General features: G+C 39.2%; 3 protein-coding genes across 5 annotated transcripts; 1 reads left to right on the top strand and 2 right to left on the bottom strand.

Annotated features, from left to right (window-relative positions):
- Nucleotides 1–506: 506 nt before the first annotated feature.
- On the bottom strand, nt 507–5,033 carry gtf2h3 (general transcription factor IIH, polypeptide 3). 2 transcript variants are annotated; one of them, XM_075469030.1, is made up of 14 exons: nt 4,953–5,033; nt 4,750–4,848; nt 4,591–4,670; nt 3,722–3,828; nt 3,253–3,395; nt 3,055–3,117; nt 2,400–2,429; nt 2,281–2,309; nt 2,122–2,196; nt 1,947–2,000; nt 1,730–1,798; nt 1,506–1,641; nt 1,340–1,376; nt 507–997 (listed from the first exon to the last, which is right to left on the bottom strand). In XM_075469030.1, exons 2-14 carry the CDS (start codon nt 4,757–4,759, stop codon nt 928–930), a joined length of 903 nt encoding a protein of 300 aa, XP_075325145.1. In that variant the 5' UTR covers nt 4,760–4,848; nt 4,953–5,033; the 3' UTR covers nt 507–927. The 2 variants fall into 2 exon arrangements, with proteins under 2 accessions (XP_075325145.1, XP_075325146.1); XM_075469031.1 differs by having other exon boundaries at nt 4,962–5,013.
- A 235-nt stretch (nt 5,034–5,268) lies between these two features.
- On the bottom strand, nt 5,269–7,682 carry LOC142382897 (Rieske domain-containing protein-like). 2 transcript variants are annotated; one of them, XM_075469028.1, is made up of 5 exons: nt 7,633–7,682; nt 7,437–7,509; nt 6,668–6,898; nt 6,518–6,552; nt 5,269–6,429 (listed from the first exon to the last, which is right to left on the bottom strand). In XM_075469028.1, exons 3-5 carry the CDS (start codon nt 6,870–6,872, stop codon nt 6,139–6,141), a joined length of 531 nt encoding a protein of 176 aa, XP_075325143.1. In that variant the 5' UTR covers nt 6,873–6,898; nt 7,437–7,509; nt 7,633–7,682; the 3' UTR covers nt 5,269–6,138. The 2 variants fall into 2 exon arrangements, with proteins under 2 accessions (XP_075325143.1, XP_075325144.1); XM_075469029.1 differs by having other exon boundaries at nt 7,437–7,671.
- Nucleotides 7,683–9,092: 1,410 nt separating this feature from the next.
- On the top strand, nt 9,093–17,859 carry LOC142382244 (uncharacterized). The gene is made up of 14 exons (XM_075467893.1): nt 9,093–9,338; nt 9,424–10,281; nt 10,424–10,586; nt 10,713–10,810; nt 10,980–11,198; nt 11,521–11,608; nt 12,068–12,189; nt 12,697–12,802; nt 12,901–12,972; nt 13,059–13,168; nt 13,387–15,497; nt 15,587–16,022; nt 16,127–16,220; nt 16,338–17,859. Exons 1-14 carry the CDS (start codon nt 9,280–9,282, stop codon nt 16,494–16,496), a joined length of 4,695 nt encoding a protein of 1,564 aa, XP_075324008.1. The 5' UTR covers nt 9,093–9,279; the 3' UTR covers nt 16,497–17,859.
- The last annotated feature ends 183 nt before the right edge of the window (nt 17,860–18,042 follow it).

The following is an 18,042-nucleotide window of genomic DNA, read 5'->3' as shown; positions in this document are numbered from 1 at the left end:
GGGTCTAACAGACGCATTAAATACCAGCGCAATTTGCCTCCTCCTTTAACTTCCATCTTGTGTGCATGCGATTACTTTGGTTTGAGATCGACGGTTCAGTGATCAGAAGTGATGAACAGATGCTGAAAAGGAATGACTGAACACTTATTAATCACTATCATCAATCAGTGAGAGCTTACTTTTAACTCTTGGGGAAAGAGTTAATCAAAAATTCAGGAGTAGATGAGGGAATCTTGGTATATTAATAAACTATTCCCATGGGTTTCTCCCACATGCAGTTCAAATTTGTCAAGATTTGTTGGACGAACGCACTCTTTACTGGTTTCAAACAATTTGCTGTGCTTTATTCAGTAAAATGTTTCTACTTCAGTGCATTGAAGAATTGACTGTTTCAGTGAAGGAGAGATGAAGAGTCTGAACTGCTACTTACTGTGTGTTACCTAATTCACACCACGAAGAGTAAGTAAAAAAAAAAAGAAGCCAACAACATTTATAAGAACATAATAGGATTTATTTTCTATGTATAAAAAAAAAAAAAGTCATTACCAAAATATCCCAGATTGTTTTTTTTGTTTCTTTTCTTTACAAAAGCTTTGACTTATAACATTTAGGTATCTCTACACAACATCTACTGACTTGTAAACTTCTGAGACTTGTGGACAAATGTTAGAAATTTCGGACAAACGTCCGAATGGATGTTTTACAGTAAAATATTTAGCAGATTTCATTTTCAACCAAGTTTCTCAGGTAAATTATTGCTGCGCAATGAAGAAATGCTCATCAGGTCACAGTTGTGTTCAGATGACTCCGCCGCCTTGCAGGCAAGCCAAAGTGTTGTTACAAATCTGTACTAACAAAATAATTTTATTTGCGTCTGCGTGGCACAAAGGAAAACTATATTTACATCAGGAAAAAAAAATAAATAAATCAAGCAGGTAGTTTGAGTTTCTTCTTTTTGGGCTTGACCATCTGTGGTAGTTGGATTTTAAAGGCCGTCCTAAAAAGAAAGATTATAAATCATATTAATGCGAACAAAATTGATTTTAGATCACAGCGTTATAGAATAGAATAGAAATGGAAATAGAAAAAGACTTTATTCATCCCCCATTGGGGGAAATTCAAATATGTGTGTGTGTGTGTGTGTGTGTGTGTGTGTATATATATATATGTATATATATATATATATATATATATATATATATATATATATATATATATATATATATATATATATATATATATAGATATATATATATATATATATATATAGATATATATAGATATACTAGCAACACTTTTGCTTGAAGATCTGGTAACTTTGAGAGAAAAACAGACTTACTCGCATGTTGTACAAATGGGGCTGAAGTTGCAAAATACTTGAAAGAGAAGATGGGGGGGAGGGGGGAGAAGCGTCACTACAACAAACATGCTGTATATCTTACAAATAATACTATACTAAGATCATTGTGATGCATTTGTTTCTTGTCGCTGTGAATTACACTCACTTGACAGACAGACTGAGCACACATAACCAATTTCAATGAGGTTGCGGTGGCAGAAGCACGCAGCTCTGTAGTCCACATGTGCAGGCGGTGGCAGCACCAGCTGCGACCGCTGCTCAGAGTCGGGAAGAAACACCCACTGTTCACAAGAAGCAAAGCCAGTGTCTTTACATTTAGCAACACCTTCCATATTCTTCGAAACGTGTCCAAACATAATCTATTCTCACCAAAAGATATTGTGCCATGGCCACTTTCTGAGGTATCTTCAGGTACAAACCTCCAGTTATATCACAAGCCTAAAAAAAAAAAAACACATCACCACACCACAAACGGGTGAAAACTGCTATCTTTATCTGTATTCAGAGTTTTAGAAGTCGCTATCACTCTTTAAATGCTGCCAAACTGCAGAACTTCAAACGTGTTAACAAAGCTGAAAAAATGTACCTGCTGAAGGAGCCCAGAGTCTGAGTCCAGCACGCAGGCATCTATCAGGATGTTCTGTTTTCGAGATGGTGAGTTTTTTTTTTTTAATTAAAAAAAAAAAAAAAAAAAAAAACAATAACTGAGAGACAACATTTAGAACAAAGGGGTAAAAATTTTAATAAATAAAAGTTCTTACCTGCTTTTGTGCAGCAAAAATCACGTTCATGAAGTTCATGTACTGGAGGGCGCAGTCATCGGCTGCTTTGATCACCTGTCCATCACAATTGATACACAGGATGAGCTCAAAGTCAGGTGAAGAAAAGAAAAGCAGTCATGAAGTTGTTTTAAAGCTTACCAAGATTCTCGATTTTATGTCCTGTCCAACTAAAAAAAAAAAAAAGATAACACAAAACTTACTGTGAGGAATGCTAAAACAACTCAGCGAAAGGTAGTGTTATTTGTGAAAAATATTACCTTCCAGCTCTTTTGAGACCCTGTTGATATCTGAATATTCCAGCTGTAAGGGAAATTCGCTGAATAGCTCAGCCTGAATCATTGCTTTAAACAGAAAAAATAACGAGACAAAAAGACAGCAAATTAAGAAGAGACGCCAGACTGAAATATCACCTACATGGTCATACTGCTTATAATGCTTTAGCGGTCCTTAAAACTCCATTCAATGTCTCTAATTCAACTACTAACATAGCAGAGGTGGTTGAGGTTCCCTACAAGGTGTTCCATTGAAAATAGAGGAAACTCTGAAGTCATTCACCATGGTTACATACGCAGTTTGACATTTACCTGGATCACCGTCACTGCAGCAGTTTACATACACAGGAGGGGAATTAAATTACTGACTGAAGGATGTATGATGTTCTGAGCTGTGGTGTCTGCTGCTTCTAGCTTTCTCTGTGGGGGATCAACGGGAGTTCAGCTTTATTAACATACACTTACACTTGACTGTTAAATCGAAAAGGAGTGATTCAAACCACAATTGGGCTATCTGGGATTTGGTTTTGGTTGGACTAACAATCATTTACTTTTTTTTCTAGTGTCATGTAAATGTGCATTGTGCCTTGCCAAGACACCTCAGCATATGATGCGGCCAGGGACTGGCCCGAAAGGATACAGCAAAGCGCTTTGGCAAGGGAACCAGCCAGCGGAGTATCAGTCAAATTACCCGTCACTTCAGCTGTAAGAAAATGAAAAGCCCAGCAGATTTAAAGAAGTCACTAACATTGTAACATTTGAAAATAAAACTTTTTTTTTTTTCTCAATAAATATATACAGTGTTTCTACTGCTTCAGATTCCCATTTATGTACCTACTTTTTGACATGACATTCTTGATCTCTTCAGCAATCAGGTTGTTGGCGACAGACAGGAGTTCATATTTTCCATCCCTGCTGGAGGACGCATCATCCCCACCACAGTCCCCACCTTGCCAATTCTTACCAGGATACAGGAAGTGACTGAGTAGAAGAGATGTTAATATGAGCGGTGAATGGAGCCAGTCAGCGCTTCAGTAAAAGTGCACAATGTCACAAACCAAAAAATGCTTGACTGAGTAAAAGTCCTGCATTTAAAATATAAGAAAGATGAAAAAAAAAGAGGCAAAATTCTACAACACAAACTGTATTTCGTCTTTTTAACTTTAAATTGAATTGAATAAAAACTATACAACATTTTATGTCTAAAACAGTTCAACCGTAAGACTAATGAAGATCATCATAGATCTATACCAAGAGAAGCAGACTAAACGTACGGTTCATCACTGCAAGTTGTTCTGTGAAGTTACCTGTCTTGGCCGTGGCTGGCGATGACAGCCAGCTTATTTGTCCTGGTCATAGCCATGTGGGCGTTTCCCATCACCATGACTGCATTCATACACTTGGATAATGTGAACTGGAAAACGACAAGGGGACAATGTTTTGTTTTGGGGTTTTTTCAGTCACATTCAAGAAGATAATTTAAATTGTACTCTTAGAGAGTGTCCTTTAAAGACCAGAGCTTTAATTTGAATTTTCCTTTAGTTTAACCTCAATATCTAGGGGTCTACAAGGGTCTGTTTTATGAGATACCGCATCCTCAGGGGCCTTTAGTAAGACTTGCCAGTGCTTCCTTTATCACAGATTAAACATCTTTGTGTATTTGAATGTTAAATCAGTATTGACAACTGAACTAACAGTGGCATGTAATGAACAGGAAAAGACAATCATACTTCATAGCTCTTGTTTGTGTGAAAAGTAAACGACAATAACATTTTTATAATCATTAGAGTGTTAAAGGTAAAACAGTTTCTGTTTTTTCATTATTTCTAAATGTATAATTTAGACTTCTGACATGATTAATATGATTTCCATACATCTCACTTAAAAACATGAATGTAATGAAACAGCAGAAATGATCTGAGAACTAATGCTTTTTATGTTTTGATTTCTCTCCTTATTTCTGAAGCCTTTTTTAATACACACACACACACACACACACACACACACACACACACACACATATACACATATATATATATATATATATATATATATATATATATATAGTGTTTAATAAAGTAATGTTTCCCCACCTCTGCCACATTCAAAGACAGCACGATCAGATCGTAATTGATTAGTGGGACTTGATATAATGATATAATAAATATAATAATACCTCTGGCTCACGCTGAGCTTGCTGACCCCACCATATCGGATTTACATCCACGACGATCACCAGCAGATTAATTTCATCGTCTGCAAACAATATGAATACTATAGACAAACTTATTTGCAGCAAAATAAATAATTGTGAACCAAGTTAAGCAGGACATACCTGATGCCATCGCAGTATTGATCTTGTGCAAATCCAGGAGGCAGAAAGTGATATCTGCTGTTCCTCCAGCTTTATTCTCTGTTGGCCTCCATCTTCAGTCTGAAAATATGCACAACAACCATAGAGCGTTTGAAATATATATATGTAAAAATAGGACAAGTATGACTGTAAAAATAATTAAATTTAGTTAAATATATATTCACTTCTAGTACAAAGCAAAGAAGGCGATGAACATATTGCGTCACCAGTGTGCGACATAAGACATCTTCTTCTGCCTTTCATATTAAAACGTGTAGCGCGCTGCTGCCACCTACCGATTGTTTGGCTTTAGCGCACCAAAGCCACACGTGGATCAAATATTTCGCGAAGTAATATGACCAGATATAGTTATACCATAACAGATAAAAGAGAAAAAAAACATTCAAACCATTAGTGCACATAAAGTGAGGTATTATTAGAAAACATGCTCTCAAATTATCTAACTTAAGTACTTTTGCTGACAAACACATCCTGCAATTTTAATCTTACAGACCCTTTCCATCCTCATGGTGTAAAGTACGGGATTTAAATTTTTTCTCCATGAATAAATTAAAGTGAGCCAACCTTGTGTAATCAGAATAGTTTAATATGTACTTCAAGTAAAATAAAAAACAAACAAACGCAGAATGTACCCATGACACAGTTCTTCACAAATATTTGTCTGGAAAACTTTTGCAACAGTGACATCCTCTAAATGTTTCCTTTGTACATGAAGAGGAATCTTGGACCCAGGTGCTGGTAATTAATATGTATTTAAGCTTGTATATTCAAGTTTGCAGGAGTCCTTTTCAAAATGGAAGACTTCAGCTCTCTCCAAAGGCCTTCAAAAGGACTTAGGACACAGTTAAAGAAATTTATGGTACTTTCTTTCGGCTGTAAATTCTTTAGAACCGTTATTAATTTGGTTAATGAACAACATTCAGCGATACCTTTGCAGTTGCAGCTATACTAAGGGCTTATAATAATCAATAAGGTTTAGAAAAGATTGTATGAGACGAATGAAATTTAACTGCAAGGGTGAACATTAGAAGAGGGTCACTTAATTCATAGTTTCTCTAGATGCAGTTAATCAGACCAAAAAAAGGCATATCCTGCAACCTCTGGCCAATATTAAATCTTAATCTTCTTATCCTGAAATACAACATACTTTCTTTTTAAAACGAAAAGAATTTCAGTGCCTCCTACGCCAATAGATGTCCCATTTTTTCTTTTTGTCCTCATCTCAGTCATCATTTTGAAATTAAGTGTATTTTTCTTAGTAAAAGACAAATAACACTTCCTGAACGCAACTTAAAGCATCAAGGCACTTTTTGTTGTTGTTACATAATCAAATAATCCTTTATCATCTCCCTATTTTGGGGATTTCGTTTTTTGTTGAGCTTTAAGCAAGACAGTCCTGTATTTGTCAGTTTGGTAGACGTCTGATTCGATGGTCTCGCTGGAGTCATTCAGGGTTAAAAATACATCCCCGTCGACCTCAGTGACTTTATGAATCCTTTGTTTGACGCCCTTGGAGCGCCACTGAGTCTTCAATGGTTTGGCCGTGGGGTTGTCCACAGCCTGGTAAAGTCCTTCACCTTCTGCTAGTGTGATCTTGTACTTGTGCCATGGACAAACAATGCACAGCCGTCCATTAAACTCCTAATGGGGACATAACGACCATATATACGGGTTAAATATATCTATTAAATCTATACACGCTCAAGCAAAGAAATATCAGTAAATTTACCTCAATGTCTCCATTCTGTAAAGCACCCCCTGAATCTGTTAATGAAAAAAAAAACACTTTGTTTTACATACAGCTGTATTTCAATTATTTAATGAGGTCATCTAAAACGGTCATGTCGACACAAACAACACCCACAAACCAAGAGCTTACGGTAGCAGCGCATGTCCATTGCATGAAACTGTCCCTGGTGGTGCAATACCAGCACATCTCTGCACCCGTTCACCGACTTGGTCACACGTCCAGCCTTGACAATGTCCTCCTTCTTTCCGATGAAGTACAAAGTAGGAGAGGAGGAGGAGGGAGGAGGCGACGATGGAGAGGAGGTTGTCTGTGAAACCTCTTCTTCAGCAGACATGCTGATCAGTTCTAAGAGCAGATTTCCTGGTGATAAATCAGGTTAGATTCAGAAAGGAAAGTTTACTTTTTGAAAACATGATAAATAGCAAAGCAGATACGGTGGAGGACTAAATACGACACATTGAGTTTGTCCACCTCAGCTAATTTCCTTTCAATTCCTCATTAGAGCGTGGCTTATTTCAGGCATGGATCTATATTAGGAATTCACGCAGAGAAGGAAAAGCAAAACATGACATAAAGTATTGGTTAAATAAGGGAGTTGCCAGTGTTAAATGTTTGGTTATACACTGATGGAAAGGCTGCACTGATTTTTGAAGATCTTTCATTGAAAAGATGGCACTCTGCATAGATATTCATTAAATCAAAAAGTCTGAAGTTAGTGACAGAAAGAGAAAGAGAAAATGTTCTGAGAACCAGCCCCACGCCCTTGCTCATATAGTACGGTTTAATATCTTGAAATCTATATTTTTCCCTCCTCAGTCAATGTTTTCACCAACCCCACCCTAACATTTAATTAACCTACGTTTTCAGCAGTCAATGACTGTGACTCTACGTCCTTTACCTGGTTGTCATGACAGCAGCTCTCTGGGGATAGCTCTTGTGGTCTTCGAACTGGTTACACGCAATTTATATCTCTGAAATTACACACATAGAGAGGCGCTGGTGGGTAAACCCTAACAAACAGGATCGCTAAATGATTTGGAAACGTATCGTGTGACAAAAAGTTAAAACAAAATAAATTCGAAGTTCCAAGAAACCTGTTTGAGTTGAGTGAGTTTCAGGAAGAAGAGACGTTGTTGTGTGTTACATCCAATTGTGTCCTCAGTGAAACGCGGAACGCTCTGATAACCCAGATTAAATGGCCTTCTGCCTAATTTATTTGCTTTTCATCTCTTCTCGCCAGTGTTAGACTGATGCTAAATTTCAAGCGTTTTCATATGGCTACACGCTAATTAGTCACAGATGGTTTACTATAAAAACACAGCTATTGATAATGAATGGATAATATGGTATTTAGTTAATTGTTATACCTGTATATCCCTTTATATACCTGTGATATCATATCTTTCTTTCTTTCTTTCTTTCTTTCTTTCTTTCTTTCTTTCTTTCTTTCTTTCTTTCTTTCTTTCTTTCTTTCAGTATTATCCAATCAAAATGTTTAGAGCATAGACCTATGTAGTATAAACTATTTGTGAACAAGTAGTCTTTCAGCTGTCCGTTCAGTTTGCAATAAAGCCAGTTGGGTGGTTTAGACTGAGGAGGCTTTTTGTCTTAGTGGGTTGGTTGGTGGGCATTAAGCCCTCTGACGGATTATCTCTCTCTGTAAAGCTGACCGTAGCATTATTTGACTGTCTGTCTCTCTGAAATGGTCTGATATGTCTGATAACTCTTAATTTCTGACGGAGCTGTCTGCACAGAACCTGAGCTCACGCGCGCAGCGGCAAAAGAGTGCGCTCCCAACAAGTTTTCGTTGTCATGGAGACACATGCTGTATACGGAAATACTACTCAGGATACCAACTTCATAAAAGATTAATGCCTTGTCAGTTACACCACGCGCTGTCTCGGTTGTCTTTGGCAGCTAAAAACTCAGGAGTGAGTACTTTAAAAAAAAAATATTTTCAAACCTTGGAAAAATAAATTATTTAACAGTCATCCGTAAGTCAACAGTAAGTATAAAATGTGTAGTGTGATTTTAGCGATGGTGTGAACAAAACTGGACTATTATCTGTATGACACTACCTGCAGCTATAAATTTAACTTAAATATTTTAATTTTGCTGAATGAACAGTTACAGAGGCAGGGTATGATATCCCAGCATGGATTTGCTATAAGTACTGTGGCCTGCAAGGTTGTTGCTCTGAGTGGGACAATCTTGAAGAGAGTCTCTGTTTTGCCATATGGCAGGGCTGTTGCAGCTGCTGACCAATTTACAGTAGAAGTCAACAGTTGCTTGCCGGTGTTTTCTATATTTATCCTTTTTGCAACTATGGAGAAATGTGTGACGACTGCAAGGTGCTGCCCTGACTCCATCAAGCTCTAGTGTCAGATTTCAGCATCATACTGGTTCCCCATGCTTTGCTTACCATCAACAGAGCAGGGGGATAGTCATGACACAGTGAGCAGCTATTGGTTATAGTTCTCTGACAGAAATCACTAGACAGAACATGCTGTCTTATGTTGGTGGAGTGGCCTGCAGTTTGTAGCTGTTTTGACTTGTTTCCTGTGTAAGGTTGGCATGTCATCATAGACTTACACTAGCTTACAATTACACTGCAATGACGTCTTCCATGGTTTGTTTTTTTGTAAGCAACTGATGCAGAGACTAAAGTGACACACATGTCTCTCCAAAGGTAGGTGGCGTGATGTAAAGGACAAAAGAGAGGGAAAAAGCCAGTGGAGGAAATGACAGTTTGCCTGTACGAGTGTCTGAAAGCGGCTGGGCTTCAGCGTCACTATGCAAGGTAAGAATACACAGGGCATCAAAACTCACACTTTCCCCATATTCTTTAGCAAGACTATTTGTCTTCCACTTTCTCTGTCCCTTAGGTTTACCTTGGTGGGTGTTTGCCGTGCAGCCCAACTTTCAGCTTTGAACATGGAGGACTACTTCCTCCTGGGAATCAGCTCTATGGAGGACAGGATGCGCCTTTTCCATCTGGTCCAATTGGTCAAAACTATCGACCTGAAGAACCTAAATTATGATGATGGTAATGACTATGATTATAATGGAGGTGATGAGTATTATGCTGCAGTGGAAGGTAGTTTCAGTCCTGATGATTACAGAAATCCTGATGAAGACGTGAATGAGGATCAGGATGAAAATGGAGCTGCTATTTGTGGTCCAGATTTATCCAGTTGTGTTAGACCATCATATGTTCGAAGATGTCTTGACTTCAGTGATGACACCATTGATGATCATCAGAGGCTATTTTCTCATCCTGTGGGCACCGGTCATGTCTATGAAAGTCACAAAAGAAACGGGAAGCCAGTCGAGAAAATAGGATCTACCACACAGGTGCAGCTACAACCTCACAGGAGAAATGTTGTGGCATGTGGCTGCAGAGAGAGCAGCAGCTATGAGCTAGATGTACATACCAGTAGTTGTCTGTGGGATTTTCATGCTGGCCAAAATAGCAAGCAAGATATCAGAGGAGGAAATTGCATGTTCAACTCTTATGCCGGATTGCCACCAAACCATGAGAACTGTCCAAAATTTTGTCCTGAAACACTGACATCAAAGACATTTAACAACAAACCGTTTGGACACAAAGACACAAAAAGAATTTCCAAGAAGAAAATCCGCTGCACAGACATGGCTAAGTCCACGCCTGTTTATGAAGCAAAGGGAACAGCTGGCTACAACTACGGACTGCCACTGAGTTCTACGCATGCTCCAAACAAAAAGTGGGTTGCATTGGGTTGCATCTTTTCCCGAACATTCATTTAACATGAAAGACATTCAGAAAGAAATAAAACTTAAGAACAGTTTGCATAGAATTTTGAGATGAGATTTTTTTTTCTTCATTTGTGCATGTGTGCGTACTAGGCAGGTGGATGGGCAGCGGATTAGCGTGTGTGTGAGGAAAAGACCTTTGACACACGCAGAGAGCAGAGGAGGAGAAACGGATGTTGTGACAGCTTCAGGGGAAGAATGTGTAATTGTCCGTGAAAGCAAGGAAGCTGTGGATCTCACACAGTATATACTACAGGTAGAGTACTGGAATACTAAGGGAAGGGCTAAGGGCTATGATGACTTTGTCAGATCAGAATAATATTAGTGTGCTGGTTATGTTTATTTCATACTGTACCTTTTCGCTTGTTCTTTTGTGCTGCAGCACAAGTTCTACTTTGATCAGGTTTTTGGGGAGGAGAGCTCCAATGAAGAGGTGTATCTAAGAACAGCGTATCCTCTGGTGCAACACATGCTCAGTGGGTAGGTTTGCCCTGATTTGGAGATTATTATGGAAGCGTGTGCATTGTCACCGTATGATATTTTTAAATTCCAAATGAATCAGTATGAAGTGTAAGTGCATGCTCTTTAGCTGTGTGTTTCTATCTTCCGGTTCCCAATCTACCTTTATTTGCATTATCTGTGTCCACAGAGGCAAGGCCACCTGCTTTGCATATGGACAGACAGGTGCAGGGAAGACTCACACCATGTTGGGCTCATCTCCTGGGAGACCTGGGTTGTATGCTTTGGCAGTTCGGGACATATTTGCACACCTGTCCACCACACACGTGCACCCATCACCACTCGTTTATGTCAGTTTCTTTGAGATCTACTGTGGTCAGCTCTATGACCTATTGGACCACAGGAAAAGGTCAGTCGTGTTTTTCAACAGTTGAAGAATATAATATTAACAATATGAAGGATTTTGTTTTGAATAGAAAAATAAATGACCTGACTTAATCGATAACCACCATTTGCTAGATTTATTCTGTACCTCTTTATTCACTGAAGTCTACCTTAAATTTAAAAGAACATAAACGTGAGCGTACATTTAAGCTCAAAATTTCCCATTGGAATGATTGATGCTCAGTAATGTCCACATAACCAGGATCTCCACTATTCTTATTAACAAATTATGATGAAGCTGGATTTACTTCTCTTAATCTCTTTTTTCTTATCTCTTCCTTGTGAAGGTTATTTGCCAGAGAGGATGGACAGAAAGTGGTTCACATTTCAGGGCTGCGTGATGTCAGAGTGGACTCAGTCAGCTTGCTGCTGGAGGTTTGCCCTGTTATTATAAAAACTGTCTCATTCACATGCTACATTGTGCAGATTGTGAGCACTGATTAGCACCACAACATGTAGAACACATTATTACAGGGACTTTGATTCCAAAATTGTAGATCCTCCTTAACAAAAAAGAGAAATTCAGTTTAACTATCAAAATGATGTCAGTAGATGAAAAGTAACTGATGTTAGTTTATTATAAAGAACAATATGAAAGTAGACATAAAACAAGGGAAAAGAGAGGACATGCAGCCATGGTCACCAGATCTATTCTATGTTCAAATGTGTGCTCATATCCTCACAGAAGCACCGATGACTTTTAAATACCTTTGACACTTTAAATGTTATTCTAATTTTTCTGTGTTTGAAGTAGCAACTACTTGCACTCTCTCTGGGAACGTCAATCTCTCACTTTTCTCTCCAATCACCTGTGTTCCTTTTTGCCTTTGCAAGGTGATTTCACAGGGCACAGCAGAACGAACACAAGGGATGAGTGGCGTGAATCCACTCTCCTCTCGTTCCCATGCCTTGCTTCAGATTCAGCTTAGAGATGCAAACCAGCAGGTAGTTGGAAGGTGAGAGACAAGAATATTTTATTATATCCAACTGGGAGTTTAGGGTTTGTTTGAACTCTCAAAAGGTTTTTGCAAAAATTTGAGGGATTGTCATAAAAGTTGGTAGAGAAGGAGAGCATAGAGAAAAGTGTTGCCTTTCTCAACGTAGCAATATGTCATTTTCCTAAATAAGGTGCCACTAAGTATGGATCAAGGTGAGTTTAAAGTGAGTTTAAAGATAGTTTCGCTCTGTTGGATTTTTGAAAACCAGATAAGATTCTAGGAGACAGCGTTTTAAGAAAGCACAAAGCAATTACTACATTTGAGCACTTGTTCAAAGGTGCAACAAGTAACATTGCACTTAGCCTAATAACTGGTCAGATCATGAGAGTTCTGCATTGCCTTTCAAGTGCCTACTACTGCCCTTCCAGTTATATTTTCAGTTTATAGTTTATAGATTTCCTGATGGAAACTATGGATTATTTGTGTCCATGTTGAGGAGGTCCATGTTTGTGCGTATGTGTGCAGAATGTGGTTTGTGGACCTGGCAGGAAGTGAGAGGGCATCCGATGCCAAAGAACCAAACAGGCAGAGTCGTATGGAGGCAGCTGAGATCAACCAAAGTCTGTTGGCTGTAAGCTAAACAAAGACATCCTTACACGCTCACAGATCCCACACAAAGAATTTCCAAAATATGTTTTATTTTTCTTCATCAATTTCTTTTCTATTCAGCTCAAAGAATGCATCCGTTCTCTCGATAAAGAGGAATCTCACACACCTTTCCGACAAAGCAAACTTACGCAGGTAGAAATACTGACGATACAAGCATGCCAAATATCATGCTCAATAACAATGTGTTTTCATATTGAACTACTTTACTCTCATTCAAGGTTTTGAAAGACTCATTTCTTGGTGACTCAATGACATGCATGATTGCCAACATTTCTCCTGGTCACCCAGCAACCGAACACACTCTCAATACATTGAGATATGCAGATCGGTAAGTGTGTGTGAGAAGATATAATGGGAAGAATTAGGTTAGTTGCTGTAAATATTCAACGTATTTTTCATTGAGTGAAGAGACCTCCAATCCTGCTTTACATTATTGAATATGATGAAACTTTGTTTCTAATTTGATATTGCTCTCATTCCATTGTTTTCCGGTGGCAGAGATCCCTCAGTGCTATTTGATATGGTATACATACTTATTTTTCACAGGGTGAAGGAGCTGAAGGGACAAGGAGGACCAAGAGGAAGAAGAGGAAGCAAGATTGTACCCTCCCCTAAACTTCATATGTCCATCAACAGCAGTTGCAGTAGTGGTGTTGGCACTCCTAAAAAGCCAAAGTTAAGGAAACAAAGCAGGGCTTTTGGTCCCAGTACACCTACAACAAGTTTACACACAGGGGCAACATTTCTCTGCTCAACACCCAAGAGCAGTGTATGTGAAGAAGAAACACAGGCATTGGGCAGAAAAGGGATTGGACTTAAACATCTAACACCAGTTAGAGGTTGTCTGAGTGGTACCAGTTGTGAGAATAAAGGAGCAGATGAAAGAGAAGGGAGTAGGTATGGAAGGACTCATAGTCCTTATGTTAGAGAAGAAAGTACCAGGACAGTGTTGGTGTTGGGACAACAAAATGATGAGCAGAAAAAACAGGAAGAAGCTAGTGGGGGTCTCTTAGCTTTTGCTAAGAGGGAATCTGGATTTAACCACAGAGAAAAAGAAAACAGGCAGCGCAGGATGAAAGAGGGAAGAGGAGAGGAAACTGAATGGATTGAACCAAGACAAAAAGTGGAAAGCAGTAGAAACACAAGTTGTGAAGTAGCGAGGCAGAGAGAAAGGTATTTGGATAAAGTTGATGATAAAGAGAGGAAAAGGCATCTTAGACTGTATCATCACCAGCTGCAGCAGTTTATGCCCTCATCAGCTTCTTCATCTATCCACCCCCTCTCATCTTCTACACTCCCATCTTTCTCTTCCTCCACTCAGGATTCTCTATTCGCCCTTCCACACTCCTGTCACCACTTACTCTCTAGCCATCTGTATCATGGTTTGGAAGACATTTCAGATCCTAATAAAACCAGGGTTGGGATGGTTGATTGTAATAGAGAGCAGATGCACTCTCCCAGAGGTGAGACTCACATGCAAACTAAAACCTCTACAAACTCCAGTAACAAAAACAATGCGGAAGCTCATCGCAAGTGTGGTGGTGCTGGTGAAGACTGGAAGGTTTCTCTTGAAAGAATGGAGACAAGCTCTCGGCAAGACAGGTGCAAAAGCGGGAGGAGGAGGTCGCTTGAGGCAACAGATGAAGCAAGAGTTAGGAAAGAAGATAGGAAGCCAGTTGATGGGCGAGAGAGGAGGTGCCACCGGGCGGTAGCGACAGAGATGGAGTCTGCAAATAGGATGATATGTCCAAATCCAACAGTTGTAGAGTCACAATTGTCTTATAGCTGTTATTCAGAAGAAAGAAAAGAAGTGGTCGTGGAAGGACCAGATGCCTCAGATATCCCTGATGATGGAGTGAGGAGTACTGGGCAGAGAGAAGCAACTGACTGCTACAGTTTAGAGTCTTCCCACAGTAGCAATGACAGCAGCAGTCTCTTTAGCCATCTTCCTTTTGAGTCGCATCGTCAGCGAGCTCCTGCAGAAAGGCCCCTCTCCCCACCATTTGAACATATCAACTCACTCATGACCCCAAATAAACCTAGTGAGGCTTCTCCCGAATCAAAGTATCCAAGATTTAATGCCAACATCCGTACGTTACCTTTACAAAATACTCCAAAGACAGCATCATCAGACGGCCCTAAGAAGGCACTATGCTTTTCTACATTACCTCTCACTACTATCATGACACAGACTGGAAGAACAGTACCTGTGAAGACCCTTAACAAACAATCAGAAGATCCTGTTTACTCTCAGACACAAAACAATCCAGATATCAATGTGAAAAAATTAGTTCTACCTCAAGAGGAAACTTGTGTGGAATCTTTTAGCTCCGTCATGGACCCGCTCAGCATTTCCCTGCTTCAAGTGGACCAATGGCCTGCTACAGCCTCGTTTCTCCAAAGGAACACCAGTAACACCTCACTTTATCCAGCTGAAAGTGAGAGGGGAGACGATAACGAAAGGGAAACTGGAAAAGAAGGTCGCTCCTGTGTGAAGATGGTGGAGAAATTTGCGGAAGATGATGATGCAGAATTTTGCCTGTCTTTTTTGGAGTTGCCACAGGAAAGGACCTTCAACCCCGCTGCTTATAACACTGTGAAAGATACTGATCACGCTGGGCGCCGAATAAACACCAAAAGCAAATTCTGTGGAAAAGGTAAGTGTGAGTTCTGTCTGTTTGTTTGTGTGTGTGTGTATCAGTGCAATCATAAGTAGCTTAAGTTAACAGCTGTTTATCTTGTCCAGTTAAGAACAGACCTCCCATCTCTGGGTTTATGCTTGCTTCCCACCAAGACCCAGAGGACAACCAGAAAAACCATACACCAACTCTTGACAACAAAGCAACTGCATCTCCAACAAAAACCTCTGCATGCGCTTCACTGCACACTCCAGCCAGGTCACCCTCTATCCAGCACAACATGAGCACTAGCTCACCTGCTTTATGCAATCTACCACAATATGCCAATAATAAGCACGAAAAACCTCCATCCTCCATTACAACACAACAATCAGAAAGCTCCTCTGCCCACTTGAACATAATCCTTTCAAACTATTCCAGCAACTCAAAGATTTCCCCCAGACCAAAGAATCCTCAAGAGATAAGCAGCCGAGGAAGACATAGCAATCGGCAAATCAAACCCACAGTCCATCTGCTTTCCATAGATGACTTAGACCAGGCCAAGTAAGTGCGAACATTTTCAGTATTTAGTGAAAACAGTCATCCAGTATAAATAAAAATTTGATTCATACTATTCATAATAGTACTTTATCTCAATCTAACATAAGGTGTTGCATCACCGAGGCCCACTTGGAGCAGCTAAAAGAGATGGAGGCTTTATGTCACAAAGAGGGGAAGCTTCTGTGCCATCAACGTGACATGGTTAAACTAAATCACATACACAATTCTTAGCTCGATTGAGATCTTCTGGTTTCTTTCAATGAACTTTGTATTTGAATGAACTTAGACTAACCGTCCTCTCGTTGTCTCCCCTTCTAGGCATTTGAAGAATATGTCCGCAAGCTGGCGGAGATCGTGGAAAGAAAAGCAAGATGTGTGCATAGCATGAGAGCTCAGCTGCAGCCATATCTAAAGCCCATTCAAGCCATGAACCCTCAAACCCAAAGAGGAGATAATGATCATGATCCAATAATGTGAATTGAACACATTTTAAAGAAAGAACACATGCAATTTTAGGTGCAGTTATGGGAAGTCATTCTGTTTAAGTTTCACCGACCACACTAACTACAGTATCAGACCATGATTATGTATGTTTTTTTTACATTTAAGTAACTATTTTATTGGACATGTGTTACTTGATTAGTGTTACATCATACCAATTGCAATCCACAGGTTTTCAAGACACAGACAGGAAAGGTGGGGATACATTATACAACAAATATGTTGTCTAACTGTGAAAAGAACATATTTGGAAGAGTCTAAATGGAGAAGCATGTGCAATGTTATGTTTATTTATGTGTTTCCTTTTTGTGTTCAGATTTGGAGTTGTGCTGTTTGTTTACTGATTCACAGACTTTACAATGTGTCATGAAATGGTACACATTTAGTTAGTTGGAACATAATTTATGAAGCTCATGTGAATGTTTATTACACTTATGTGAAACTAGAATAGATGTTATTTATGGAAAAATATATTTTCAGTCTTGGATTGAGTCTTTTTTTGTATTGTTTTTTTCTTGGTTGACTTGGTTGCTTTTTTCATTAAAATCCCATGGAAAGGATTTAGCTGTCATTTTGTAGCATCATCTTTTTATTTGGTTATAGTCTTGTCCCTTGAGTGGATAGACACCCTCGCATCATTGGTCTTCTGTTCAACAGTGAACCTCCCCGTCGAACCAAAGACACAGCAGAAACTTGAGTTCTGGTTCTGACAGAGATGTTTACTTTTCAAGTGGTAAGCTTGAAATATTGTTAGATTTTTCTTTCCAGTTTTAAGTAAAGTTTTAACTGAAGTCATTGATGCAACACTGATGCTACATTGATGCTGCATGATCAGATTTAATGGTTTACATTTGAATGGAATTTGCTTGATGATCACATCATTTTGGCTGTACAGTAGAGTGGTGATTAGCACTGTAGCCTCACAACAAGAAGGTTCCTGGTTTGAATCCCAAGTGGGTCCTTTCTGTATGGAGTTTGCAAGTTCTCCCCTGTGCCTAAATGGGGTCTCTCCGAGTACTCTGGGTTCCTTTTTCACCATCCAAAAACAAGCATTTTGAGTTCACTGTTGATTCTAAATTGAACCCTGGAGTAAATGACAGAGGGTTATGAGAGTGAGAGTGTATGTTTATTTGTCTGTTTTGTCTCTGTGATGGACTGGCAACCTGTCCAGGGTGCACCCTCTCGTCCAAAGGCTCCAGCCCCCTCCGCAACCCTGAATTGGATTAAGTAGATATAGAAAATTGATGTATTGATTGTAAAAAATTATTTTCATCATGCATGTGATTTCAATGGAAAGACAGTATATATAGTTATTTGCTGCTTTGGCAGATGTAAGCTACAGACCTCAAAGTATTACACAGAACAACCGAATGTGTAAAAAATTAAAACAAGAGAAAGCTTATCTATACCAAAAGGATTTTCAGATGGTTTATTTTACTCTTCTTCTAGACACAAAACAACCCATATAATTTATGTGTGGTCTCATCTCAGACATTAGATCTGTACAAACATTTGACTTAAG

The sequence above is a fragment of the Odontesthes bonariensis genome, chromosome 6 (assembly GCF_027942865.1).
Source record: "Odontesthes bonariensis isolate fOdoBon6 chromosome 6, fOdoBon6.hap1, whole genome shotgun sequence".
Lineage (NCBI taxonomy): Eukaryota > Metazoa > Chordata > Actinopteri > Atheriniformes > Atherinopsidae > Odontesthes > Odontesthes bonariensis.
Note: the sequence above shows the minus strand (reverse complement) of the source record. Positions and strands in the feature narration are given on the sequence as shown.

What these genes read in the sequence shown, in the direction of transcription:
- gtf2h3 (XM_075469030.1), bottom strand. An exon ending in GGTCTCAAAAGAGCTGGAAG is followed by an intron (nt 2,310 to 2,399) that starts GTAATATTTTTC and finishes TTTTTTTTTTAG; the next exon opens with TTGGACAGGACATAAAATCG. An exon ending in TTTTTGCTGCACAAAAGCAG is followed by an intron (nt 2,001 to 2,121) that starts GTAAGAACTTTT and finishes TCTCGAAAACAG; the next exon opens with AACATCCTGATAGATGCCTG.
- LOC142382897 (XM_075469028.1), bottom strand. Translation starts at nt 6,872, where the DNA reads ATGTCTGCTGAAGAAGAGGTTTCACAGACAACCTCCTCTCCATCGTCG. An exon ending in AATGGACATGCGCTGCTACC is followed by an intron (nt 6,553 to 6,667) that starts GTAAGCTCTTGG and finishes TTTCATTAACAG; the next exon opens with ATTCAGGGGGTGCTTTACAG. An exon ending in TACAGAATGGAGACATTGAG is followed by an intron (nt 6,430 to 6,517) that starts GTAAATTTACTG and finishes TGTCCCCATTAG; the next exon opens with GAGTTTAATGGACGGCTGTG.
- LOC142382244 (XM_075467893.1), top strand. Translation starts at nt 9,280, where the DNA reads ATGACAGTTTGCCTGTACGAGTGTCTGAAAGCGGCTGGGCTTCAGCGT. An exon ending in CTTCAGCGTCACTATGCAAG is followed by an intron (nt 9,339 to 9,423) that starts GTAAGAATACAC and finishes TCTGTCCCTTAG; the next exon opens with GTTTACCTTGGTGGGTGTTT. An exon ending in AAGCAAATTCTGTGGAAAAG is followed by an intron (nt 15,498 to 15,586) that starts GTAAGTGTGAGT and finishes TATCTTGTCCAG; the next exon opens with TTAAGAACAGACCTCCCATC.